Genomic DNA, 26,822 nt, shown 5'->3' with positions numbered 1-26,822 from the left:
CCCCGTCCCCCGTCCCCATCCCCGTCCCCGTCCCCTGTCCCTCTCCATGATGAACTCTGCGCCTCTGCAGCACGCCTGCTCCACATCGGACCCCTCACTGCCCTGTGGGCTGTGGGACTTGGAACCGGGAGGTAACACTCCTGGTGACTGTGGGCCTTTTTGGGCGTGAAGGACTGACTTGTTTGTTGAAAGGCTAGTTGATCTCAAAACCAATAAACAGTGAAGCGAAAATAGGAATGCGTCGCCGTGGTTTAGAGGTGGCAGAAACCCACAGGCAGCTGTGTGCACAGGATCCGACTGAAAAGAGAGCAGCCTCCGTCTCAGTGTGGGGCCACCTGCTCCCAAACCCCCACTCAGTCCTGGCCTCACGCGGTCACCCGCACAAACCAGAGAGTCGCACGATGCCCGTGGTGGTCCCAGGAGGTCAGCAGAGCCGCGAGGATCTCCCCGGGGCCCCCGGCTGTGTGGGAACGACGGGTGAGAGCGACGCCGCACAGAGCTGGAGCCCGGCCTCCCCGGTGACGCGCGGCCAGTGTGGCGCAGACAGTCAGCCCCGCGTCATGGCCCGGTTACCTCAGGGTGTGTAAGTAACCTGAGGTGTGGGGATCCCAGTCTGGATTTCACTTTGGCAATTCACACGCCAGGCCTCCCCTCCGCGGTGAGGAGGCCCGGGGCCCTGACACCCAGGAGGGTTGGCCTCCACCAGCGGCCTCGGCTGCGTTTGCCCCAGGACGAGAATCCAGGGCGGTTCAGGGAAGGCAGTGGCCGGGCCCCCCCCCCCCGAAAGAGCAGCTGAGACCCCCACCCCACCCCGAGGAAGACACGGCTGCAGCTGGGGAGAGAATCGGCGAAGCCTGGGGTCCCACCATGTGGAGGGGTCCCAGGTGCCCGTGCCCCCGCAGACGGATGGGTGGTCTGAGCGCATGCAGCCTCAGGATGTGCGCAGAATCCTGGGCAGAGGAGACTGAGACACAGCCCCCCGCCCCAGCAGGTGCAGACGATGGGGAAGAGCCCCAAAGACCCTTAAAGCACAGACAAACCTCAATGTGGTTCACACTTCACTGGCTGAGGTGATGCCCCCCCCCCCCCGGACACGCCAGAGGATGGTGCTGGGTCTCTGGTGGGTCAGGACCCTCCTCGTGGTGCACAGGGTGGAGAGCTCAGCCCCCTCACCCCCAAACAAGCACCGCCACAGGAAGAACCCTTGAGGGAGCACCCAACATCTTACTCTTCATGGAGCACCCAACATCCCCGCAGCACCTCAGTGTGTTTGGGGGAGACTCAGGGAACAGGGCACGAGAAACTTCATGAACATGTGACGGCCGCCTGTTGTCTGACCCAGCACACGTGCACCTAGGCGTAAGTACCCCTGGCTGTCAGAAAGAGCCACGGGAGGGGAACAAGGCAGCCCTGGGCAGGGCCGTGGTCTCCTGGCCCCAGGTCTGGGGGTTCCTGGCCAAAGAGGCTGGCTTCCCCAGAGGTGGGCCGGGCTGACCGTGGCAGTGCGGAGGAGAGGTCGGGAGGGGGCCTGGGTGCCCCCTGGGGGGTGGAGGCTGACAGGCAGCAGAGGGGCAGGAGTGGCACCCCCATAAATGACACCAAGCAGGCCTGGAATGGACATGGGACCCTCATGGAAAGCCCTTTAGTACCAACCTGCCACCGACCTGGGGCCTCACGACTGACTCAGGTCCTAATGGGAGGCCGAGAAAACCCTTCTGAGCTGGAAAAGGAAGCCTCTAGAATGTTCCATGAACTTTCAGTAGGTGAAGTTTGATGTAAGAGATGCCCTTTGGCTGGGGTCAGACCAGGAGGTCAGAGGGTACTTGGATTTGGAACAGTTTTAATAAACGTTGCTTTAAGAAAAAGAGCATTGTCCTTTATTTTTTAAAAATCCATACTCGTTTTATTTTATTATTATTATTATTTTTAATACTTTTATTTATTTCTAGGAGAGAGAGAGAGAGACAGTGTGAGCAGGGAAGAGTCAGAGAGAGAGGGAGACACAGACTCTGAAATAGGCTCCAGGCTCCGAGCTGGCAGTCAGCACAGAGCCCGACGCGGGGCTCGAACCCACGAACCGTGAGATCATGACCTAAGCGAAAGTCGGATGCTTAACCGACTAAGCCACCCAGGCGCCCCTTATTTTATTATTTTGTTTTATTATTTTATTTTATTTTAATCTTATTTTATTTTATCTTATTTTATTTTATTTTATTTTATTTTATTTCATTTTATTTCATCACAACCTGTGCACTCCTTAATCCCCATCCCGTTTCCCTCACCCTGCCTCCACCTCCCCTCTGGTAACCAGCACTGTGTTCTCTAGAGTTAAGGGCCTGATTCTTGGTTTCTCTCTCTCTTTCTTCCCCTTTGATCATTTGTTTTGTTTCTTAAATTCCACATATGAGTGAAATCGTATGGTATTTGTCTTTCTCTGACCAACTTGTTTCACTTAGCATAATACCCTCCAGTTCCATCCACGTTATTGCAAACGGCAAGATTTCATTCTTTTTTATGGCTGAGTAATATTCCATCGTGTATACACCCCACATCTTTATCCATTTGTCAGTCAGTGAACATGTGGGCTCTTCCATATCTTCGCTATTGTAAATAATGCTGCTATACACATAGGGGTTCATGTATCCTTTTGAATTAGTGTTTGTGTATGCTTTTTGTAAATACCGAGTAATTAAATTGCTGGATCGTAGAGTAGCTGCTTTTCACTTTTTGAGGCGCCTCCTTACTGTTTTCCAGAGCGGCTGCACCAGTTTGCATTCCCACCAGCCGTGCACGGGCATTCCTTTTCCTCCACGTGTTCACCACACCTGTTGTTTATGTTGTTGATTTTAGCCATTCTGACAGGTGTGTGGTGGTATCTCATTGTGGTTTTGATTTGCATTTCCCTGGCGGTGAGTGAAGGTAATAAATACATATTATCAAGAATTACCTTGAATGTAAATGGAGAATGCTCCAATCAAAAGACATAGGGTGACAGTGGAGGAAAACCCAAGACCCCCCCATCAGCTCAAGAGACTCACTTCAGACCGAAAGACACCTGCAGACTGAAAGTGGGGAAGGTGAAGGGACATTGGTCACACGCGCCAGAACACAGCCGGGGAGCCACACTCACAGTGGACAAAATAGACTTTCAACAAAAGTCCACGTGTTACGTTTTGTACTCTTTGGGCTTTTTCAGACTAAAGTGCCTCAAAGAACTTACAACGCAGTCTTGGTGGTTTGACTGTAAGAATCAGCCTGTTGTGTTTTACAATTTATCTATGGAAACGCAAAATACACAGAAGCAGAGAGAAACCCCTTCCCCAAGCTTCAGCCAGTACCCGCGAGGCCAGCCTGAAGTCCGGAGCCAGTGTCTGAAAACTTGGTCTCTCATTGGTCAGGGTAATATTTACAGAAACAGATTCAAAGATGTGCAAAATCATAAGGTGGTGTAGGAAGTAGCAGTTTATTTATAGCATCGCTTTGGGGTGTTTTCCCATTGCATTTCAGTTTTGGGAACTGGTAATGTGTGTGTGTGTGCCCACGTGTGTGCATGTGTGTGTGTGCATGTGTGCACGCGCATGTGTGTGCATGCATGTGCGTGTGTGTGCATGTGCATGTGTGTGCATGCGTGTGTGTGTGCGTGCATATGTGTGTGTGTGTGCTCGCGCGACATCATGCCGAGATGGCCATGAGACTGAGACTCTGTGCCGTCGAATGCTTGGTCAGCACGCCGTGCCCTGTGCTTTCCGGGGACGGCTGGGAAAGGCAGCTTTGTGTTATGACATGGAGCCTGGCCTGTCACCTGTCCACACCACAGGCGCCGGGGCAGAGCCCACAGATGGCCCTGAGTGTGGCAGGACATGTCCTGGGCGGGGGCCACAGGGCAGGTGGCTGTTGGTCTGAGGTAAAGCAGCGCCTGGTCTGACGAGAGCTGCCCGGGCTTCCCCTGGGAGCCTCACCCTCCCAACACGACCCCGTATATTTATTGGCACAACTCACTTCTCTGTTAGTCTGCACTGTTTTCACTTCAGAAGTGTGCTCGGAAAACCAGTAAGAAGTCAGAGCTGGGGTTGTTGCGACTTTCACCCCGGGACGCAGAGCTCACCCTACGAAGCCCAGGGACTTGGGGCAAGCCCCACACCCTCAGGTCCAGGCGTGAAGGGCACGTGGTACATTTATCTCTAGTTAATCTAGATTCTGTAGCTTTTTTTTTTTTTAACCATAAACCCTCATACTGGCTTTTATTGGTAGTATTTTTTGATAGAAGAAACTGATAGAATAAAGAAGATTCTCAGCTTTAAGGATGATGGACCCTGCACACTTGCACCGGGGTTAGAATGACTCGACCACACTTTGAACCTTGGGCTGCGCATCTGCCCAGAGCACACTCTGTTCATCTGTTTAGTTGACCTACAGCCTTAAAAATACATTTCACGCACAAAGAGTAAAATCTATTTAAGTCCCTGGGAGATCAGAGCCATGTAGCCTTGCACGTACGAAAAGCGTAAGACAAGGTTGTAATGTTCTGGAATGTCCTTCATCAGGACCATTTGTAGCCCCTGACGTGGACAGAGCACACCCAGGTCTCCACTGTGTGCCCCCTCTCTGGACCACGCTTTTCCGTGTGAAGGTGGCTGCGGCCCTCACTTGCACTCAAATAAAACTCCCTCCCCTCTTCGGGAAATTCTAACAGGCTTGTTCAGTTTGTGTCAACAAAAGACTAAAATGATACTTGACTGAGAAACGTCGGGAGCTGGAAGGAGACTCTGACGTGGCCCAAGAAGAAGGCCGTCCACTCTCCCCGGGGAGGGAAGGAGCTGGACAGTGCCCAAGTGAGATTCGTCACGTTCGGCCTAGAAAATAGAAAGTCGTGTGGTCATGCTGTCAGGACTCGGTGCTCTTTTCCACGGATGGGTCCCTGCGTCCAGCAGCGCCCACGTGTGTAACCCCCGGGCCCGACCGGAATCTCGAACGCACCCTGCGCTTGCTGAGGAAGATGCCCACGAGCGTGGGCACAGGGCGGGATCATTTCGTGTCTTCAGTTTATTATTTTATTAAAGAACATGCACATATAGGATCTCCCACTGTTAACGCTGGCGGGGAACTAGATATGGTCATCATTCAGGTACCAACAGCTCTTCTTTTTTTTTTAATGTTTACTTATTATTTTTGAGAGAGGGGGGGAGACAGAGCGTGAGCAGGGGAGGGGCAGAGAGAGAGGGAGACACAGAATCTGAAGCAGCTCCAGGCTCCAACCTGTCAGCACAGAGCCCGACGCGGGGCTCGAACCCACCAAACGTGAGATCATGACCTGAGCCGAAGTCGGACGTCCGCCTGAGCCACCCGGGCGCCCCAACAGTTCTTATTTCAAAACCACACTTCCTCCAGCTAAGATCAGAAAATAATGAAAGCTGTCAGGGATGATGCTGCCTCTGAACTGGGGAAATGTTTTGAGGATAGCGTGGCCTCGAGGGCGTCACCAAGTCAGGTTTCGAGGGGGAAGGGGCCTCCCGCCGCCTCGTGTTTGCGAAACTTGGAACCGCCTACAAGGATGTGCCCCATTCATTCCAGAGAGGACGCTTACCGCCTCTAGTGTGCCCGTCGCTGGCTGAGCTACGCACCTGGCCACGGTCCCAGCGGATTCAGACTCTCGACACCGAATCGGACACCTTGAGGGTTCCAGAGGCCTCTGTGTCCGAGAAGGACGCGGAGGGAGGGAGTCAGTGTGGACGGAGCACCGCCGAGCTCTGGGCTCTTCCAGCGCGGGAGCTCCTGGCGCCCGGTGCACACAGAGCTGTGGCTGCATCCAGCACTGCCGGGCGCGGGCCTCTCGGGCCCCCAGGCGCTCCTCTGCACGGCCGGCTTCACGTGGCTGAGCTTTGCAGGGGACGCTTCGCCCGGCCAGGGTCCCAGCGATCGCGGGCTGCTCCACGGACGGCGTGCATGCTGAGCAGGGCCCCGGGCACCTGGCCGCCCCGGCCGACAAAGGCGGGTCCCAGGAGAACAAGGGCTGGGCAGCAGCAGCGCGGGCCCGAGGCAGCGCGGCGGGCGCCGGGGGTCCCGGGCAGGTCTGTGCCCAAGCAGGCGTCGGCGCACGGGAAATGTGCGACCGCTGCGGACACGGCCCGTCGCTGAGCTAGGACGGTGGACGCTTCCTCGTCATCGCATCGGCGCAGAATCATGCAGGCAATTTACCTGCAGGGGCAGTTTGTGAAGCGATGACGTTTTGAATCATTTCTCCTACGGAAGCTTGCACATCCTATCTTCTCACGAATATCTCTTCCAGCAAATTCTCTGTTTTGACATCAGAAGACAGTTGATATTTCTTCCAGCACATGTGCTGAGAGAAGTGAGTTCTTACTGTACATTGTCTACAGAAAACTTGATATTAAATACACTTTTTTGGAGGGGCCTGGGGGGCTCAGTCGATTAAGTGTCTGACTCTTGATTTCGTCTCAGGTCATGATCTCACGGTTCATGGGATCGAGCCCCGTGTTGGGCTCTGTGCTGAGCATGGAGTCTGTTTGGGAATCTCTCTCTCTACCCCTCCCAGCCTCTCTCTCTCTCACAAAGTAAAGAAACATTAAAAAAATAAATACACTTTCTCTGGTCAGTTGCGGGGGGAACTTTACCATTTCCAATTCCCTATGCAGGTAGATAATTTCCACCGGCCAAGGTCTTCCCTTATTCAGACCACAGATCTATAAATACGGAATACGACCTCGGCTTATGAAGTGTGTTGGGGGGTGTGCAGGACCCCTTTAAGAGAGCAGGTCTGTTCAGAACCAGTTCGTTCGAGGTTTCCTGGTGCTCTGATGGGGGGACAGGATCACAACTCAGGGGCACCGTGCACTGGCCAGGTGCCAGAGTCCTTCCGGTTGGGGCGGCTGAGGGGGTCTTCCTCAGACTGAGGGGCTCAGGGTTTGGGGTTGAGGACCAGGCGGGTTTCCCCTTCCAGAGAAGTGGGAACACGCGCCCCCTTCAGGGCCGCAGGAGGCCCGCGGGGCCCGGCCGGCTCCTGGCGAGACCTCAGTCAAGCCGACCCGGGGACGCAACGGCGGGACGTCGGGGGGTCTTCGGTCTTTGCTGTTGGTCCCTGTGATTGTGCTTCATCGGGAGACACGGCTTTCAGCCCATGTGCCCCTGTCGCCGTGGTTACGCTGTTGGTCCCCGTGGTGGTGCAGCTCGAGGACTGTCACCGAGCACGTTTCCGAGCACGCACGGTGACGTCTTGTTATAATCTGCGGTGTCTTTGTAAGTCCCCCGACCCCCCCCAAGTTGTCCGTGAGCCAGAAAGGCTTTGACCTTTTGAAGTTATCTGGGGGGGCCCTCATCTGGGTTTCCCAGTGACTCAGCCACTGCTGGACCCTTTTCTAGAACTGAAGTGGTTTCTATCTGCCGACGAGAGGCCATGCGTGGCCCGTTGGGCTCTGACCGTGGGTCCCGACCCTGAGAGGGCCCTTCCCGGGGGCAGTTCTGTAACTGGGGATGGAGGGCTGTAGCAGACGGGTGCCTCCCGGGCTCCCCTCACGGTGCAGGGCGGGGGCTCCTGACGGCCCCCTTCTCCCCCAGCGGGAGGTCGACTGCCCAGGAGGCCGACCCCGAGGACAGGGCCGGGCTCTCCGGGGTGGACGTGCTGGTGAGCGGCCGGCCGTGCTGGGCCCTTCCCTGGCCTCAGCCGCCTGTGTCCCCGCCTGTGTCCCCATCCTGCCCCTGACACCGGCGTTCGGATTTCCCCGTCTTCCTCCTCTTGCAGGACTTTCCTGGTGACGCTTTAAGCTGGGGGTTGACATGTGTGTCCCCTCTGGGAGGGGCACACGTTCTCCGCCTGCAGCTTGGTGTCACGCGAGATGAGACGCAGGATGCGGAGTTTAAGGGGACGTAGCATCTCGGCGAAGTGCCCTGACCCCCGAGAAGGCACGGGGCTGTAAGCACTTGGCTAAATGGACATGAGGAAGTTCTTGAGACTTAAATCTGCCCTCACACGGTGGGGTTGGCAGGGTCCCGTGACCTCAGTGGGCACAGCCGTCCCAGCCGTCCCAACGGGCAGAGCTGGCCCCGAGGGTCACGTCATTCCCCGGCGCCTCACCAGCGGTGGGCTTCCGGCACCTTCTGTGATGCCCCGTCTCTTGTTCCCCCACCCCTCACCCAGGGCAGCCGTCCGTCTTCCCAGGTTCGCTAACGCTGTCGTAGTCTCCCGGGGGTGTCACCGACAGCAGGTCCGTCCCTGTTCTCGGGGACATGTCGTGTTGATGGCACACAGGGGCCGATGAACACAACACATGCAACTCATGGACCGCGTTAGGAAGTGGTGCATGCCCTCTCTGCACTTGACCTCTCCTCTGAATTTAGAGTCCCCGCTTGTTAGTCTGTGACCTCGGGCTGGTGACCGGCCTGTGACTGCTGGGGTGGAGACGACCACTTCCTTGCTAGTTTCAGGTTTCACAAGACATCTTTGTGAAGTGGCTGCGAGCATGGGTCACAGAGCGGTGCTGGGCCGGCAGGGGGCAGGGGTGATGTGCACGAGTAGACGCTTTCACCTTGATGGCATGGGTGGGGGGGCATCTCCTGGCCCCTAGGCCCTGCTCTCCGGGTGTCTGGGCGCCCAATGACGGGGAGCCTCGGCCGCGTGGCCTGGGCACGGCACCTTCTTTCCCTTATGTTGTGGTGGAGACGGCTCACCGCCCTCCTCCCGCTGGCCTCTCCCCTGCGTCTCCACCGAAATTCTGAGTGACGATTCCCTGTGGGAAGGCGACCGGGGCTCTGGTGACCCACACGATTCCCAGGCCCCTGGCCCCCTCCAGCCCTGCCCCTCCGCCTGGAGCCCTGCCGTGAGGGTCTTCACACACTTGGCATTATTCAGATAATTCCAAGGGAATAATTTAATTTAAAATGGAAATGCAATTACTTCCTGTTTCTAGAATACAGAGACAATAATGCAATCACTAATTTCTCCTCAGTGTTATTTTCCCTTTTAATCATAAATTTGTAATGTGATTCTGATTACTTTTCAGAGATAATCTCTAGGAGAGGAAAATGCCTTTTTTTTTTTTTTTAGTTTTATTAGCTCATTTTCTCTATTCTAAGGTTCTCTGCTCAATTGTGTCTGTAACATAGGCAGACTGACACCTTCCCTCCTGCACACACGTGGATTCTTATATACAAAGATTTCCTTTGTGACCCCCCAACAGCCAGCACCTCTGTCGTTGGTAAGTCTGTTTTGGAAGCCGGCGCAGAGAGCTGTGTGACGTCACAATGGACGGACTGAACCCAGTACAGAAGTGACAGCCCGTGTTTACCCTGCATTTTCCATTCTCTGCCCCGGGGGCTCCAATTCAGCCACGGCCTCAGCTCTCAGAATAACCGTCTGAGGCCATTCTGCCATCATTTTGGAGAAGAGGAAACTGAGGCCCAGAGAGGTGAGGTGCCTTGTCTGAGGTCACACAGCAAGGACGTGGTGAAGCCAGGGTTATAACCTTGTTCTGAATAATTTCAAAACACATGCTCTTTTTAAAAAATTTTTTAAATTATGTTTATTTATTTGAGATAGAGAGACACACACACAGAGAACGTGAGCTGGGGAGGGGCAGAAAGAGAGGGAGACACAGAACCCGAAGCAGCTCCAGGCTCTGAGCTGTCAGCACAGAGCCCGACGCGGGGCTCGAACCCACGAACCGTGAGATCATGACCTGAGCTGAAGTCGGACGCTGAACCGACTGAGCCCCCCAGGCGCCCCCAAAACGCACGCTCTTAACTCTTGCCTGCTGCTCCCCTCAGAGTAGATTAAGGAAGAAATGAAAGAGTTCTCGGCCTCCTTTGGCAAACAAACAACAACAATTCACTAACCGTCTTTACGTGGTTGTGTTTTGCGGAGTCTCTCACAACGGACGGTACTTAAGAATGGACAAAGTGTCCTAGTGGTATGTATCCCCGAGCTGCCGGATGCCCTGACCCCTCTCCTAGAAAGGTCCAGGCTCTGGCGGGAAGGGCTGGGGGCTCTGTAGGAGAGGCTCTGCAGGAGAGGCTCTGCGTCAACACCCGCGGCGAAGCCCGAGTGCCCTTCCCTTCCCGGCCTCTCCCCCGATGGCACAGGCGGTCCGGCCTCCCGAGGAGTCCCGGCGGCCCGCCGCTCACCGCCAGCTCCAGAGCCAGAGAGACGCTCTCACGCGGCACAGCCTGGAGCTTCGGGGCGGCCTGAGGGCGTCGGGGCTGCGGGCATCGCCGGCCGGGGGGGCGTCCGAGGGGCCGTCTGCGCAGGAAGGAGGTCGGACACTCCGGTGCCAGGCGGCTTCTTTGCTTTACTTAGAAGTGGTGTCGCAGGAAAGGTGGCCGCTGGCGTTGGTGGTCACGCTCGCCCTCCGGGAGGCAGAGGCTCGCTGTCTGCTAATCCACTTCCGTGAGTGGCGACGGGCACACCCGGGAGCCCGCGCCTGCCTGCTCCGCAGACGCATCGGTGACAGCTGGTGGGGCAGCAGCCTGCACGTCCCGGGGACCGCGACGGCCGGAGCCTGCGGTGAGCTTGGGAGGTGGGTCCCGGGGCTAAGCCCTTCCGTGTCGTGGGGCTGCTGGACCCCAGGGCCTGGGTGTACTTGCTGTGTGGACGTTTAGGTTTATGGTTCACAGAGCTGGGATATTTCAGCTCTGACACAGTAACACGCACACACATGCACGCACACACGCACACACACATATGCACACACGTGTGCAGTGCTGCTCCCAGGGTGCTGAGGTGATGGGTAAGGACGGCGCCCTCTCTGCAAAGCACACTCCTGACTTAAAGAAAGCAGGACGGACGTGGGCCCCTCACTTTGGGTCCCTGCAGGCACCTGTTCGAGGCACACTTATGGGGACAGCGCGTCAAACCGTCAGTGACACTGACAGTGAGCACGGGACTGAAGTGGAAGTGGGTGGCCGGGGGTCAGCGGCTCTGGAAACGGGACGGAAGGCTGTCCAGCCCCTCCTGGCTGCGTCCGGTCAGAGGGCCGAGCGGTGGGTACCTTGCGTTACCGCGTCCCACCAGAAGGGCGGCGCTGTTTCCAGAGTTTGCTTGAGAGCAGGAAGCTTGAGAGCTTGCGTGTAAATCTTTGTAAATTGTGAGCGACAACACTAACAATAGGATCACGCTTTCTTCTTTCGTTAATACTGTTCAGTTGAAGACACATAATCCAAGGACATAAATGTGGGTGTTTATTTTGGTGCCTTTGGGAAGCTGGTGTATTTTGAAACAGTGAATGGCCTTGAGAGTCGACCCCTGTTTGCGATGGGCCGTCTTCTGTGAGGATCTGCGAGGCTGTGGGGTGAAACCGGCCTGGGCCCCACCTTGCGGCCTCACTGCTTCCCGCCACACCGCACTTGCTGTTGACGGTTACATTTGAATTTATTTTCAAGTTACTGTAACTTCCAAGATGTGAACATTTCCCCCAAATCTTCTTTGTGATAAATTGCCTTTTAGGTGTCACAATGTGCTTTTGGGAAAATGTTACCTCTGTCAGCTGATGAAGAAATAATGCTGACGCCCGCAGGCCGCAGAAGTCACAGCTCCACTGCCACAGGACAAGGACAGTCCTCTACACACGGCCCTTCTTCCCAGGTGACCCTCGTGTTTATGACCTTCAGAAGGAAGCAGAGGTCCAGCACCAAACTCCTGTATCCCACCAGCATCTCACTGGGAAATCTTGGCTCCCTGAATGAGCAGAGTCCTTACTAACTTGAGGGTCCTCTCCTTGTGAATGCAGGGATCCAGTCCTTGCAAACTCAGAGATCCATTCCTACAAACTCAGGGATCCAGTCCTTGCACACTGAGGGATCCAGTCCTTGCAAACTCAGGGATCCAGTCTTTACAAACTCAGGGATCCAGTCCTTGCACACTGAGGGATCTGAGTCTCTACAGACTCAGGAATCCAGTCCCTACAGACTCAGGGATCCAGTCCTTGCACACTGAGGGATCCAGCCCAGCAGGTGGCCTCCTAAGCCTGGCTGGGAGCTGGGCACAGGCGAGGGCTGGCATCCAGGGCTGTGTGCTTTCCTTCCACTCCAGCAGCCCAAGGCAGGGACTTTACACAGCTACATCTGTCATGTCCTTTGGCTTTCAAGCCATGGTGTTTCTTGGGGTCACTGCTGTGGCTGTCACACTGCTTTCCACCTGGCTTTGTTCTGGGGCCTTGGGACGGGGTGTTCTTGGATCTCCAGTGCATTTCCTTGTTTGGGGGAGCCCCTCCTCAGAATGTTTAGGCAGCCAGAGTGTTGGTGACCAGCCCAGCTCTGTGCCTTCCTCACGCTTGGGAGCCCCTCTGTGTCCTCAGCTGGCCTTGGGGAACAGGTTAATTTGGACCGAGAAGTCCCCCATGCTGGACCAGCCGGTCCAGGGGTCCCTGAAGGATGGACAGTGCTGGCGAGGGAGGGATGAGAGAGGCCCCGAGATTCTTTCTGGTCACCAGGCAGCATCTCTGCACTGACTGAGACTTGGCTTTATTTATGGTTAAGTGTGTGGGGAACGGCACAGAAGTGGCATTTGCCTTAGACAATGATTTTTGATGACAAATTTCCTTGATATGTAAAAATTTCCCAGAACATAGATTTGTAGAAGACTTGTGCATAACCTTTATCAATAGTGATTGATGTAGGTGATTTAGATGCTTATCCTACGGGGAAGGAAGGTATCTTTAATATTCAAATACAAACAAGGCAATGTTTTTAGCAAAGCAAAGGCAAAAGTTAGTTCTTTGTGAGCAGGGGTCAATAGCTTGTTTGCTTAAGGGGAAGTATGAAGAAAAACAGGTTTTTCAGGAAGCGCAATGTTTGCTCCCGTGATCACAAAGGAAGAAGTTCCTACAGTAAGTTCCTTCACAAGGTGCAATCAGCATATTAGTGCCAGAATAAGGGGAAAAGTCGCTTCTGATACCAATTAACAAGGTGCCTTGGGGGTCGGTGCACAAGCAGAAACAATTGAGTGGGGGTGGATATTGGTCGTCATCTGACGGCAGGAGGCCTTGCAAACCTGCCTTAACCTCACACGGAGTTTTATCGACTAGTGAGTTCAGAGTGGCTCCCGAGAAGGCCCCCAACTCAAGACGACCTCACGTCCTGACACTCTTTTCCAACGTGAGTGTCGAGCAGACGGCATCGCACCCCCGGAGGGACGGTCCGCTGACCCGGGCTCTCACTGCGAGCAGGGCAAACATCTTTTGGATCATGTGGGCAGACAGAATCTGAAGTCCCAGGTGACTCTCTGGTGCCCTTTGAGATGCAGCCGTGTCCTCTGTCCCCATACTGACCTGAATTAGTGACATGTTTGCAGTATAATTCCTTTGAAGGAATGCACAAGTGAATGCATTCTTGGCTTAGCCTCAAAACCATCCATTTTTGAATAGCACAAATGGTAGAAAATATTATTATCCATTGTTAAATTCAGTTTTGAGCTACTTATTTTGCTGGGATGGCCAGGCTTTTCCATAGGATCAATCATAACTTTCTGGAATCCCACAAGAGCATGTGCTATGGCACAACAAACAAAGAACACCTATAGGCTTCCCGTGCAGTATGTAAGAACAGAGTTATAATGATCCAGCCCCTGTGATAGCCAACATGATGTGTTTACAGTTCTTCTGGGTAATATGGTTGTTACTGTGAAAGTACCCCTGCATTTATTTGCAGCCAGTAGGTATGAAGACAGAAAGAACCAAGTCAAGGAAAGCAATGTCATGTGAAAATGGAGATAAAACTCCTTCCAGAAGTCTCCAAGACAGAAGGGCCATGCCTCCCACGTCGGGGGCGCCCACTGCGGAGACCCCAACCTCGTCCGTGGATGGAAAGGTAACACTTAGAAGACAGTGCTAATTTATACCGGCTATATTTAAAATTTAGATTTCAGTAACATTCCACTTAGATCTAACATGAATACTCAATTTATATTTAAAACGGTTACGTTTTTTAAAAAGCTTTTAATGTTTTATTTAGTTTTGAGAGAGCGGGAGAGACAGCATGAGTGGGGGACGGGCAGAGAGAGAGGGAGACCCAGAATCTGAAACAGGCTCCAGGCTCCGAGCTGCCAGCACAGAGCCCGACGTGGGGCTCAAACCCACCACTGTGAGATCATGACCTGAGCCCCCCAGGGGCCCCCACAATGGTTACATTTATTTACAGTAATTGTACAGTCATAGACTGAAAACCGGGATCTCTTCAGTTAGTCTTAGTGCTGGAGAGGTAACTGGGTGACTGGACTGTCATCGGCCCCGCTGTGCTGGGGACGTTTCTGCGTTTTAACAGTGACTCCCCTGCTGGCGCGGGCCTGGGGCGCGGCGGGCGGAAACGGCCTCTCGGCAGCACGCGGCCTGTGATCCGAAGTGACCGTCAGGTTTTGGGGCTCTCGTTGGCCCAGGCCACACCGCGGCCCTCCCGACGTCCGCGGACACCCGGCTGTGCCGGCCGGCGGCGGAAACGGTGGGCCCCGCGCGGCGACTCGCCGTCGCTCTCGGGTGAGAGCTCACTGGCCGCGCGGAGCCTCACACGGGCAGCGCCCTCACACGGGCAGCGCCCTCACACGGGCAGCGCCCTCACCCCCAGCGTCGCCCGCCCCCGTGCGTCCTGCTGACACCCCACGCCGGCGACCCCACACCCGGCTCCCTGGCGGCCGGGGTCAGCCTTTGCCTTTCCCCTCCGGCGGGCGGGCCCCTGCCACCTCGGTGGGCACCCCCTGACCTCGCCCCCCCCCCCCTTCCTGGGCTCCAGGGCCGTCCGCACAGCCGGGCCCACGGGCAGGCCCCAGAGCGCGTCGGGCCCTGGGAACGAGGCCCTGCCTCCCGCTGCCGTGGGAAGACGACCCAGCGCCGCCCGTGCCAGCTGCGGGGAGCGCCTGAGCGCCCCGGGCCCGTGGTGCGGGCGCCTCTGTGCGGAGCGCGGCCTCCAAGCCACGGGCGCCACACGCGCCCCGGGCTGAGGCCGGCTCGTCCCGGGCGGGTCGCCCGGTAGACGCCACCCCGCGTCCCCCTGCGCCTGTGGCTGCGGGGCCTCCAGGTCCGCAGGGGCCACGCCGCCTGCTTGCCTCACCCGCTCCCCTTCTCAGGCCCCCACCTGGCCAGGCGCCCCACGTCTTCACCCTGCGAGCGAGGGTCCGTCCGTGGGCGTGAGGCTGACGCTTCCACTCCCCGGCCCGGCCGGCCGCGGAGCCCCCCCCGCGGGGAGCTGCCTTCCTCGGTGGCGGCCCGGCCTGTCCCCTGCAGCCGCACCGCCTGCCCGCGGCCCCCCGACCCCTCACGGAGGCTTCCAACACCCTCACTTCCTCCCTGCCTCGCGCTTTGAGCCGCGTTCGCACATGATAGAATCCCTCCTGCCGCCTGGGCCGCCACCTCCGAGGATTGTCCCCGGTGGTGGTGTGTCCCTTCCTGGGGACGCTGTCCCCGACTCCAGAGGCGGGCGGTGCTCCCCCACGGCCCCTGCTGCCCAGCAACCCCGTTGTCGCCGGAGGACGTTCTTCTCCTCCTGTGTTCGCCTCGCGTTCGTGTCTGGGCCAGAGGCTGCTTGAAGGCAGAGTCTTCCCACCTTCATCTCCCGAACCGAACCCTTGAAAAAGACTGACATCCAGCAAACACTGACTACAGCCACCAAATAGTGCCCGTTTCTACGAGCTCAAACGTCACTTGTTGACTGAGCCTACATCTGTGTGACTGACCCCCCACTTGTAAAGTGACCTCATGAAAAAAGAGAATGTGCTCACTGTCGGCTTAAATGGGACCCAGAAACTGTGTTACGATAATACTGTTTCTAAGATGTGTCTACACTGTCCTTTCAAACCCAGTTTCTTCGCTTTTTCAGCCTTACACTGCTCACTGCCGTGCAATAGTCCCGAGGCCGGGTTTCTCACCCCCCAGCGGCCTGGGGGGCCCGCCCGTCCCCGGCCGAGCAACGCGGAGCTGCAGGTGGGTGCGGGTGAGGCCGCACCAGCCCCCAGGGCTGAGGCTGTCACACCCACCCAGCTCCTGGTGGGGACAGAAAACTAACCTGCTTCCAAATGCCCCTACTTGCTAGGGACCGTCAGCCTTCCCAATGAACAGCAACATTTTCCTCCCTAGATTTTGAAGTTGGTTGCATTTAGCACATAGTCAGTACAAGACTGATATTTTTACATCACTTAAGAACTCCCAAATCCAACCTTTATGTCACGTTTATTTATACTTTTTAATTAAAATTAATAGAATCAAAGGAAAATATAGCAAAAATAGTTTTAAGCCCTAGTTAGCAGTCTACTTACTATTCAACAACTAATGTCAATGAAATGAAACCATTTTCTCCACAGGAGGAAATTTGGGATGTGAACTTATTCATGATGTAAAAGTAGGGGACCGGTGGGAAAACACGAAAACGCGGGTCCCGTTGATCCCCTGTCGTCCCCAGGAAAGTCCGCATTCTGTTTCACCCTTTCCAACACCAAAGGTGAGGCGTAGGTGGTGACATTTCCCTCTGGGCTTTGTTTTACCTGAGTTGGGCTGTTCTGGCGACGGAGGGCACCCTCACGTCCATGCCTCAGATCACGCGTGCACGAGCTGGGGGCGCTTTCCCTATCAGTGCGTTACTTCCTTCCGCGCACAGCCGTCCCCCGAGCATCGGGCCCGGGTCACAGACAGGGAGCTGGAGAGAGAAACCGTCACAGGAGCACACAACGCGGCCCAAGGTCCGTCCATCGCCCGGGTGCACGGGCCCCCCGAGCAGGGGTGCGCAGACCGCTGATTTCACGGAGCCCTCGTGGGACCAGGATCTTCTCTTTCCGCAGAATCTTCCCGTAGAACCAGGAGCTTCCCACGTGGGCCCCAGAATAAAACAGGAGGAAAAGGAGGAAGGAAGGCGGTGCCCAGATGGCCGGGGAGGCCACCGCAGACGTCCCTGTTCCCTAAGCTTCCGTGTCACCGGCACTGGTGCTTGCAGAGCGCCCCGGGGGCTCCGACCCTCAGGCCAGGCCAGCATCCCTCCGAGGGGACATTTCCAGCCTCCCTGGCGGCCAGCTTATTTCCAGGAAATAAAGCCACACACTTTCCAACAGAAAAAATATGTTTAGTTTTTTAATTTTTATTTTGTTTACTTACTTATTTTGAGAGAGAGAGTGGGCAAGGGAGGGGCAGAGAGAGAGAGAGAGAGGGAGACACAGAGAGAGAATCCCAAGCAGACTCCACATGTCAGTGTAGAACCCCACACGGGGCTCGAACCCACCAACTGTGAGATTGTGACCTGAGCCAACCTCAAGAGTCAGATGCTTAACTGACTGAGCCACCCAGGCGACCCAGGAAAAATATTTTTTAAACCTCCGTTGCCTCCTACTCCCTCAAGTCTGTCTCGGCCTCCACAGTACAACTCCTGAGGAGGCCTTCCGGGCGTGAGGGTGCATCCACGGGGCTCCTGGTGGTTTGGGGAGGCCGATTAGAAGTGTGTGCAGCCCGAGCGCCTGGTGTCCCACACGCATCCGGGGAGCCCAGCAGCGGCACTCGGGCCAGCCACGGGCCAGCGCCTGGCTCAACAGCCCTCATTCGGTCCGCTCGCGCCGGCCTGCTGAGCCCTCCTTGTTCCCATGTTAACTCTGGTCTGTCTGAAGGTGGATCTGCGCTCCTAGAAGCGGATAAAATGTTCCAGTAAATGAACAACAGGTGATGCAACTTGCAGGGACAACTTGAACTCATTGACACGTGTTTTTCTAACTGGAGTTGTTACATAGGGTTTTCAGGGAGGAAAAAAACCATGTAATTTAAATACCTTATCTCACCATCTCAGCAGGTGGGTCTGTGGGAAGGAAGTGATGCTCCTTAAATATTTCTTGAATAAGGATGTGGATGAGTCAATCACTCAATCTTAGGACACCTCAAAGGCTGTGGCACAGGAAGAGACAGCTGGCTTTCCCCACCTCGAAGCATCATGCACCGCTTGGTCCCCTTGTGCCCCAGGCACCCCGTTCTTCCCATTAGCCACCCCCCCATCTCTCTTGCCTTGGGCCTATCCCTTGTGCGGCCTGCAGCCGAAACGCTGAAATCCCTTCCTTGCTTATTGGCTCGTTTCTTTCTTTTTGTAACATAAACCAAAAATTACGGCTGATTTTCATATTTTTCTTATGTGGAACATTTAAAACATGACCTGTGTTTTTCATTTCTGAAAAGTAATAGTTTCTTCAAACCTCATCAGAGTTTTTGCTGTTGATTAAGCGATTGATCTTGTAAGACTGAATTGAACACAACCTCACTTCACTTATCTGGGTGGTTTGTGGCCTGGAAGAGCCAGGTCTTTGCTCAAACTTCCAACAGGCAGCGGCTACATCGCCAGCCGGTGGTGGACACCACTGAGCTTTGCTCCATAGGTCTCCCAAGTGGCTCTCAGAAGCCACACACCCGCTTTTGGTTCCCCGTATCTTTCCTCAGTGGAATTAACTCCTGTATTCCTGTGGCCAAGAGCCGCAAGGTCACGACGCAACTAATGATGCACATTTTACCATTTGTGTTTTTCATGTGTACGGATATTAACTCCCCAGGTCTTGAGATTCCTTCTGTCAGTTTCCCCCTTCTGTTAATAACTACATGAATAATATTTTCAAAATTCGTAGTTCAGCATGATGCTTCTGAAGCTACACATATTTGTTAACTGACATTGTGAACCTTTGGGTCAAAGGGGAGTGGCATATGGATCAAGATGAAGGGACCGAAAAGAAAGAAACATGTACAAACAGTGATTTCTTTTTTTTTTTTAATTTTTTTAATGTTTTTATTTATTTCTAGGAGAGAGAGAGAGACAGCGTGAGCAGGGGAGAGTCAGAGAGAGAGGGGGAGTCACAGACCGAAACAGGCTCCAGGCTCTGAGCTGGCAGTCAGCACAGAGCCCGACGCGGGGCTCGAACCCACGAACCGCGAGATCATGACCCAAGCGAAAGTCGGACGCTTAACCAACTAAGCCACCCAGGCTCCCCCAAACAGTGATTTCTACACAGTAATGACTGCAGTTTACATGGCCCAGGATTCCCAAATTCACCAAAGGCAGCGACCGTGGATATCTGGGCTGACAAGTAATAACTTGATAGTGTAGGTGAATTTGCATGACATGAGCTCAAGGAAAACAGACATCTGAGGGCGAATCATAACATTGGTTATTCACAATGAGATCCGGGGATGGGGGGAGGTTTGGGGGCTGAGCGATTGCTGGTGGAGACGCAGCACGTGGTGTTGACAGGGCCGGGCCCGCAATAGACGCCTCGTGATTTTGAATGAGACAGTGATGAAACCCTGACACTCACACTTTCGTTAATTTTTCGTGTTGGAACTTTTGTGCTTCCTGAAGGTGGCCCAGGAGCTTGGCAAAGGCCGTGAAGCCATCGCTGGCAAGGACAAGAGCCCCAGCAGGAAGGCCACCATCCCGCGGTTCTTAAATGGAGACATGAAGAAGAGCCTACCTGATGGCAGAGGGGTGTGTACTGCCCGCAAACGTGCCTTTTTTATTTTAAATCAGGACCAGTCCAATCATTAGGAAAGTTTTTGTACATCTGCATCCTCCTTCCCCCACGGGCTCCAGGATGAGGGCTGGGGAAGGGCCCTGAGTCAGTCGGGCCGTTTGGTTGCTAGATGCACCTGGGCGGTGAGGGTCTTAATCGACGGAGCCCTGGATCCCCATGTTACAGCGAGAGCCAGCACCAGCACCCTGTAGGCTGTGAAGTCTCGCTCGACCGGGTGGAGACCATAAGCCTCGCTGAGCCCCCGTAAGGGGAGACGAACACTGGGACAGAACTCAAAAGGAGGGGTGGAGACTAGTGGACACAACACGCCATCCAACGCCTCATCTCAGTGTTGTCTAGGGACACAACAGTGAACACCCAGTCAGTGTGCACTAGTTACAGAAGGAGCCTTAGCATCGCGACTAGGTTAGTCAGGAGCTCGGTCCCAGAGTGAGCTAAGGGTTGGACGGAAGGGGATGCTGTTCTCATTCCCCGTGCAGCCCAGTGGGATGAGCACCCGCCTCCCCGAGGCCACCCCTGGTGCTGGAGAAGCAGGGAGCATCGGCCAGAGCGACCTGGGACTTGGCCAGCTGCCAGCGACCATGTGTATGAACAGGGACAAATTACGCTCATCAAGCCTCAGTTTCTGCATCTAATGAACCAGAAAATGCCTATTTTATAGGTTAGCGACTCTCAGCTGGGGTGATTTTGCCCCCGCACCCCCCACCCCAGAACATTTGCAGTATCCGGAGACACTTCAGATGGCTGTGGTGGGGGGGTGCTATTGGCATCTAGTGGGTAGAGGCCAGGGTGTGTAGGACAGCCCCCCCCATAACAGAGAACTTCGGGGCCCAAACTGGCAATTATGCTGAGGCTGAGAAACCCGTGATAGGTTATTATAGGGACTAGGTTTATAGCACACGGATACTGTTTGGTACTTATGAAGCACTCATGACTGACAGTGGTTGACTCTACAGTTGTAACTGGCAAAGGTGAAGGTGAGTGGGAGCTGAAGGCAGACAGGGGTCCCCTTGATACTGGGGAGCCCTGATGGGCTGGCGGCCCCTGGGCAAGGTGCACGTCTGTGCGGTGGTAAGGTACTTACAGGCAAGGCCGCCAGAGAGGCAGTTATCCGGGTAATTCAGGGTTTAATTTGATTCTGAAAACTTGGTTACTTTGCAGAGAATCCTTGTAAATCAGGCCTGGAGCTAAGGTCAGGTCTGTAGCAGGTTGATAACCATCCTTTAGTACCGAACCATTATCAAGTTGTATTCTGTACACACTGGACTCGTGTCTTTAAAAAAGTCTTTCTTAGAATAATCAACCTCATTGTTTTTTGTTTTGTTTTTACCAAGCGTTGGGATAAAAATTCAGAGGTTCAGGGCCCTTGGAGCTCTGAATGACCACAGAGCTCATCTCTGGTTTTCGTTTTTGGTTTACTGGTTTTAATTAGAGACATCTGTTCACTGCTCCATAATTTTACCCCAGCCAGAGGCCGCTGGCCATTCCGAGGACGATGGCAGAATTCTGGTGTAGGAGCCCTGGCCTCACTGTCATATGTCCTTTCTTTGGCCCCAAGTAACCCAAACCCAAAAATTCATGAGCACTTAGCTCTATCTTAAGAATTTTGGGGGTAACAAAAGGAAAGGCCCTCCATGCTGGCCCTTGGCCTGGTCCCCGGGCAGCCGCAGCGGCTGGCGGGGGCGTGCCTCGGCAGGGCATCTGCTGAGCGGTGGGGCCGTGCTCTTCTCCACCGCCGTCTCTGGTCTCGAGGGGAGACTGGGCCCTGGGCCCAGGCTTGCACTTACGGCCGCTCTAATGATGGAGAAATATGCACTCCCCACGGCGTCTCACATTTGGACAAATTCGGCTCACAGGAAGGAAGCCCTCTGATCTCAGTGGCGCGGTGCTTGCAATAATTCCACTCCATTAGACACATCCCGCAGATTGTCTCTGCCTCCTTTGTTGACAGGCAGGTGGTGCTGTCCTCGTAGGTGACGGGCCCAGATCCCCAAAGCTGGAGCTGAGTGAAGTTTCTGCCTTCCAAGTTCTCACTTTGAAAATGCACATAGACATTGAACAGGTTTCATGTCTGTACCCTTCCTGTGTGTACCTTTCCCTCCCCACCGTGTGGCCCGGGCTCACTCCGCTCCGCCAAGAGGAACAACCCTGCCCTCCTTCGTCACGGTCGCCTTCCCCAACTGCTCTTACCCACTGGCCCTCTCCACTTGGTTGGAAACCAAAGGAAAGAACTTGACTTAAAACTTCACAATCAGGCGACCAGTTCCAGAGGGGAGCTCCGTGGACATCTGCTCGTCCGTGCCATCTCCAGCTGCTGGCAGATGTCGGTCAGAGCTGGGTGGCTCATGGTCGCAGGGCTCATGGCTCTAGCTCACCATGCTCATCATGAAATCTTGGGGCTACAGGTCCCCCCAAGGCTGTGAGGCCGGGCAGGCTTTGGGTTTCAGAGCCTGCCCAGGTGAAGGTCAGGGCTACCCCATAGTCAGTGACCTCCCAGCCCTTTCCCATGGACAGGGCAGGTCCCCACCCACAGAAAGTACTTCACTGGGTCCAATCCAGGTTCAAAATGACATACATCACAGACGGCATCCTGACACGGGTATTTCTGGTGCTGACAGGTGTACCGTCATGCAGGCTCTCAGATAACACGCGCAACCTATCCCGACGGTCTGGAAGTCGTACAGTTTCCCAGCAAGCAGACGGGTAAGTGACGTCACCACAAACCCGTGTGGTTAAATGCCCACTGAGTGCGTGCGATGGTGGGTACTTTACATGGAAACATTAGGTGTAGCAGATGCTGGAGGCTTTGATACAAATTCTCCATGGCAGCAACCGTCCAGATAACTCAGGGCTTAGATTCCTTCATAAAAAACCAAGTATGCATTCGTTCCTGACCCTGGTCAAATAGCTCGGAACCGCTGCTGCGGCGTGGGGCTGAAAATGCACCGAACGTCTAAGGAAACGCCGTCTGGACTTGGTTGCCAGGTTTGCATGATCGCTTTCTGCACTGGAGGCTAAATACCACGAGGAAAGTGCCACGAGTGTAGGCCACTTGGCTTTACAGTGTCTTTCTCTCAACAGCCGCCAAACTCTTTCTTAGGATCTAGAATGTGATGCTCTGGTTAAAATCTGAGGTTTCTGGTTCTGTGAATTTGCTTCATCTCATACAAGTTTAATTTTTATCTCTCATCATGCGGAGTCCCTGTGTTTTCACATTAATGATGTGGGTGCCCCGTGAGAGCCTGCTCACTAAGTGGGGCAGCTAGTTTGCAAATCTCCTATTAGATGACACTCTGTTGTAGACCTTCCTCACCGTTCCCGTCAGCATCCTCCCCCGCCAGGATCTGAACGTGAGTCTTGCCTCTGGAGTACATTCTGAGAGAGCACACAGTAGGTCAGATTCCCCTGTCCTCTTTGTCTGCTGCGATCACCACCGTTGTCCATGTGAGAGAGGAGGTGTTCTGTCTTCTGGGGTTTCCCCACCTTGGTTGAAACAAACAGAGCCCTGATCCTGGGCTGAGTTTTGTGGTTTTCCAGAAGACTGTGCACTTGGGATGGCCCACCTCAGTGAGCAGGTCACCTCCTGATGACGGGCTGAGTGTGACCCAGGGCTGCGGCGGGCAGGAGGGCAGCTCGAGGTCTCCTCACCAGGGCTGGCCCCCTGCAAGCCTTCTCGGCTATGGGAGGTGCCAAGGTGGACCCCACAAAGGCTGGGGTTAGATCAGAAAATCAGACGTTTTCACAGGTATTTTCCTGAGATGTGGCTGACGTGACACGGCCACTTGGCTGGGTGCCTGCCTTTGAAAACCCACTCACCGGCTGCTCGTCTGTGGGTGTGATCAGCACCAAGGATGCTCTCCATGCAGAAGGCCATGGGTTTTTTAATTTGGGATTAAATTAAAATGTTGGGATCAGTAAATGGAGTCATTTAGTTTAACTACACAGTGGTTATAGTTTCTATACAAGTATTATATATAAAGTAGGCAGAAAGAATGTTCTAGAAAATGAGTATTTTTGAACTGGATTCCACTCCTTGGTTTTCATTTTCTATTTTTTTTTAATGTTTATTTTGAGAGAGAGAGAGAGCATGAGTGAGAGAGGGGAAGAGAAAGAATCCCAAACAGTTTCTGCACTATCAGAACTGTGAGATCAAGACCTGAGCCGAAATGAAGACTTGAATGCTCAACTGATTGAGCCCCTTAGGTGCCCCTTCTTCTATTTTAAGGAGTCTAATCAAAATTGTGAAACAAAGCAAAATGCCTTAATGCCAGAATGTACATATAAGGTGTCACTGTTCTCTTCATGGGAGCGACCTTGGTGGGAGGTGTGTGTGTGTAGTTAACCCAACAGGGGCCCCGTTGAGTAGGAGGTCACATCAGAGCGATGCTGACCTGGGGCCCGCCTACGATCCTCACTGAGTGACTCCGGGCAGGCTGACCTCTTTGTTGATATCACAACATCGGTATCACGTGGGAGGGCACCAACCCACTGACTGGTCAGGGACCCACAGGCCAGCGGGAGGCAAGTGCCGAGAATGGTGGCTGACATCACACTGGTTCAGGATGCCCAGAACGCCCTTGGTGGTGCCGCAGCCATGACAGCACGCCCTGTTAGAGCTGACAATGCGGGAGGCGCTGCGTGTCTGGTGTCCTTCCCTTGTCCCCTAGATCGTGACTTTAACGGCTTGGGGTTGGGGTGCTCTGGCTTCGGAAACCGTAAGATTTCCCAAACTGTTGTCAGAACACTCGCCAGCACCACCAGTAGTGACGACAGCAGTGTTCTGTGACCCTGAAAACAGATTTGGAAAATGCTGGATTATCTCTTCGGAAGGGACGGGTGAAAGCGTGTTCCGTGTCTCATCGGTGTAGGTCAGCACAGAACGCTGTTTCCGAGGACTAAGTGTTACTGTATTCCTTCTTTTTGGGAAATTATGTAGGATCTGAATAACTAGGCAGTTTTGTTGCTGATTTTTTACTTGGGTCTTTAAAAACAAAGGGCTTACGTGGACATCCATCCAATCTCCACCATGGAATGTGATTATATACATATGACACTGACCTTGTATCAACACTGGCTCTGAGAGTTGTGTCTGATACTAATTTCTAGGCCCTCCTCACAGAGGTGTGGGTGACAATGTTTGGTGCTCATTGTGGCCAAGACCGCAAGTCTTTGGACCACTCTTGTCCCTGCCTGAGTTAATCCTGAGCCACTTCCGGGGCCCCACGCTACTCCTGCCCTATGCTCCCCTCCACCAGAGCCCCTCCCTGCGACTAGGTCTTCACCCCAAGGGCTAACCCTTACTTCCAGCCTCTGAAGTGGCTGAGGGGTTACATTTTAAATGAGTTATATATATATGCAAAGATTTATGTTTATTTATTTTTGAGAGAGAGAGTGCAGGGGAGGGTCAGAGAGAGACACAGAATCTGAAGCAGGCTCCAAGCTCCAAGCTATCAGCCCAGACCCCATTGTGAGGCTCGAACTCACGATCTGCAAGATCACGACCAGAGCCAAAGTCAGACGCTCAACCCACTGAGCCACCCAGGTGCCCCTAAATGAGTTATTATATTAATTATAATGCCAAGGAGATCTGCTCACTCCAGTATGTGAAAACCACTTGCAGCTAATTTCCCGTGAACTCTGGGATGGCCTCAGCTTTGTCTCTGCTCTCAGCCCCTGACGTTCTCTGCCTGACCATCCTCATTTGTGAGAAATGCTCTGCCCTTTGGGCTTCGTATTTTTGTGTTGTTTCCTGCCTGGCGTCTAGCAGCAGGAATGGTTAAATCTGGCTTCTTTGCACAGGAAAACTATCACTTCCTGATCTGGGGCCAACTTGGAGGCGGATCCCACGCTGGGCTGGAGACTAGGCAGCATTGCTAAATACCCTCCCTGACGCCTGCAAATAGTTTCAAAATTGTTCGGTCCAACTGGCAAGTCCGGAGGGAGGGTGACATTCTAAAAACGCCCTCAGCAGAGGCCACGGCAAGGGTCCAGTCTGTGGACGGCCACCAGCCGTCTCTGTTGAACGATCAGGTTCCTTGTCTCAGGTGTGAGATGTGGGTTGTTTAATTCCAGAGGCTCAAGTTTGCTTTCATGACTAAACCACACACGTGTTTCATTGGCTCTGATGCTTCAGTTTTGTCGTTCTTTGTGATGGGCTCTAGATGGGTTCATTCTGTCCTCTGCTTTTCAAACCAACCACGCTGAAATTTTACAAAACCCAAGACTTCCTCACGTAGTGTGTGTGTGTGTGTGTGTGTGTGTGTGTGTGCGCGTGCGCGTGTGGTCCCATCTTCCCAAGCCTGTAACCCGAAGAATCGAAATGACCTTCAGTGTCAGCCATCTGGTATGACCTGCGTTCACACTGGGTCCACTTCCCTCACATCCAGCTAGTTGCCCTTTCTCTGTAGGAAATGTGGTGAATCTGCCCAGGTTGGGTGTGTCAAGTGCAACCCGCGTTGCCCGCGGATCCCCAGCTGCGCCAGGGAAACCTCCCGGGGCCAAAGGAGTGTGTTTCGTAGGGGAGGTGCGAGAACGGGCTCCCAGGCACGACAGAAACGACCGCACGGTTACGTCCTGTTTGCGTGACAGCAGAAACTGATCCCAGGGTGATCCTTTCCCTTCTGTTTAGGTTGTGTTGATTTAACTCCCTCACACCACAGGTGCCCGCGTCACATTCAGGAAACACGGCCTGTGCGGTTCCTGTTTCTTGTCAGCTTCAGGGTCTTCAGTGTCCTGATTCTGTGTGGGCTGTGGAGACAGGCGCAGGCTCGCCGCGGGGCGTTGCGGGCTGTACCTGTCCATCAGCGCAAATGGTGTGTTGTTCTCTTTCTTTTTTTTTTTTAAATGTTTATTTATTTTTGAGAGAGAGAGACAGAGAGAGCAAGCAGAGGAGGCGCAGAGAGAAAGGGAGAGACAGAATCTGAAGCAGGTTCCAGTCTTTGAGCTGTCAGCACAGAGCCCAGTGCAGGGCTCGAACCCATGGACTGTGAGATTATGACCTGAGCCTAAGCTGGATGCTTAACCGACTGAGTCCCCCAGGCACCCCTGTGTGTCGTTATGTTTCTTTATGTTTATGCTCTAAATTTAAAAATTATGTTTATTTATTATTTATTTATTTGAGAGAGAGAGACAGCATGAACAGGGGAGGGTCAGAGAAAGAGGGAGGGAGAGAGAGAGAGGGAGAAATCCAAGGAGGTTCCCTGCTCTCAGCGCAGAGCCTGATGTGAGACTCAAATACATGAACTGTGAGATCATAACCTGAGCTGAAATCAAGAGCTGGATGCTTAACCAACTGAGTCACCCAGGTGCCCCCAACAATTACGGTTTATTTCTTTTTTTTTTTTAACTA

The 26,822-nt window shown here is 54.0% G+C and overlaps 1 protein-coding gene and 1 long non-coding RNA gene across 4 annotated transcripts in view; one reads left to right on the top strand and one right to left on the bottom strand.

Annotated features, from left to right (window-relative positions):
* The window catches only part of LOC120248707, a 21,501-nt gene extending 12,764 nt beyond the window's left edge, over positions 1–8,737 (bottom strand). The window contains exons 1-2 of the long non-coding RNA XR_005532665.1: positions 8,541–8,737; positions 179–297 (exon numbers count right to left, since the gene is read on the bottom strand). This is a non-coding gene — a long non-coding RNA (uncharacterized LOC120248707). The remainder of the gene's footprint in view (positions 1–178; positions 298–8,540) is intronic.
* Positions 8,738–9,287: 550 nt separating this feature from the next.
* The window catches only part of LOC120248706 (centromere protein J-like), a 26,630-nt gene continuing 9,095 nt past the window's right edge, over positions 9,288–26,822 (top strand). For all 3 annotated transcript variants that reach the window (XM_039257165.1, XM_039257164.1, XM_039257163.1), the window contains exons 1-5: positions 9,288–9,419; positions 11,453–11,590; positions 13,654–13,812; positions 19,303–19,428; positions 22,093–22,177. In XM_039257165.1, the coding sequence (XP_039113096.1) occupies positions 11,477–11,590; positions 13,654–13,812; positions 19,303–19,428; positions 22,093–22,177 (484 nt within the window). In that variant the 5' untranslated portion in view covers positions 9,288–9,419; positions 11,453–11,476. The remainder of the gene's footprint in view (positions 9,420–11,452; positions 11,591–13,653; positions 13,813–19,302; positions 19,429–22,092; positions 22,178–26,822) is intronic.

Source organism: Hyaena hyaena, unplaced genomic scaffold, assembly GCF_003009895.1.
Source record: "Hyaena hyaena isolate Hyena2069 unplaced genomic scaffold, ASM300989v1 scaffold_603, whole genome shotgun sequence".
NCBI classification, from domain to species: Eukaryota; Metazoa; Chordata; class Mammalia; order Carnivora; family Hyaenidae; genus Hyaena; species Hyaena hyaena.
Note: the sequence above shows the minus strand (reverse complement) of the source record. Positions and strands in the feature narration are given on the sequence as shown.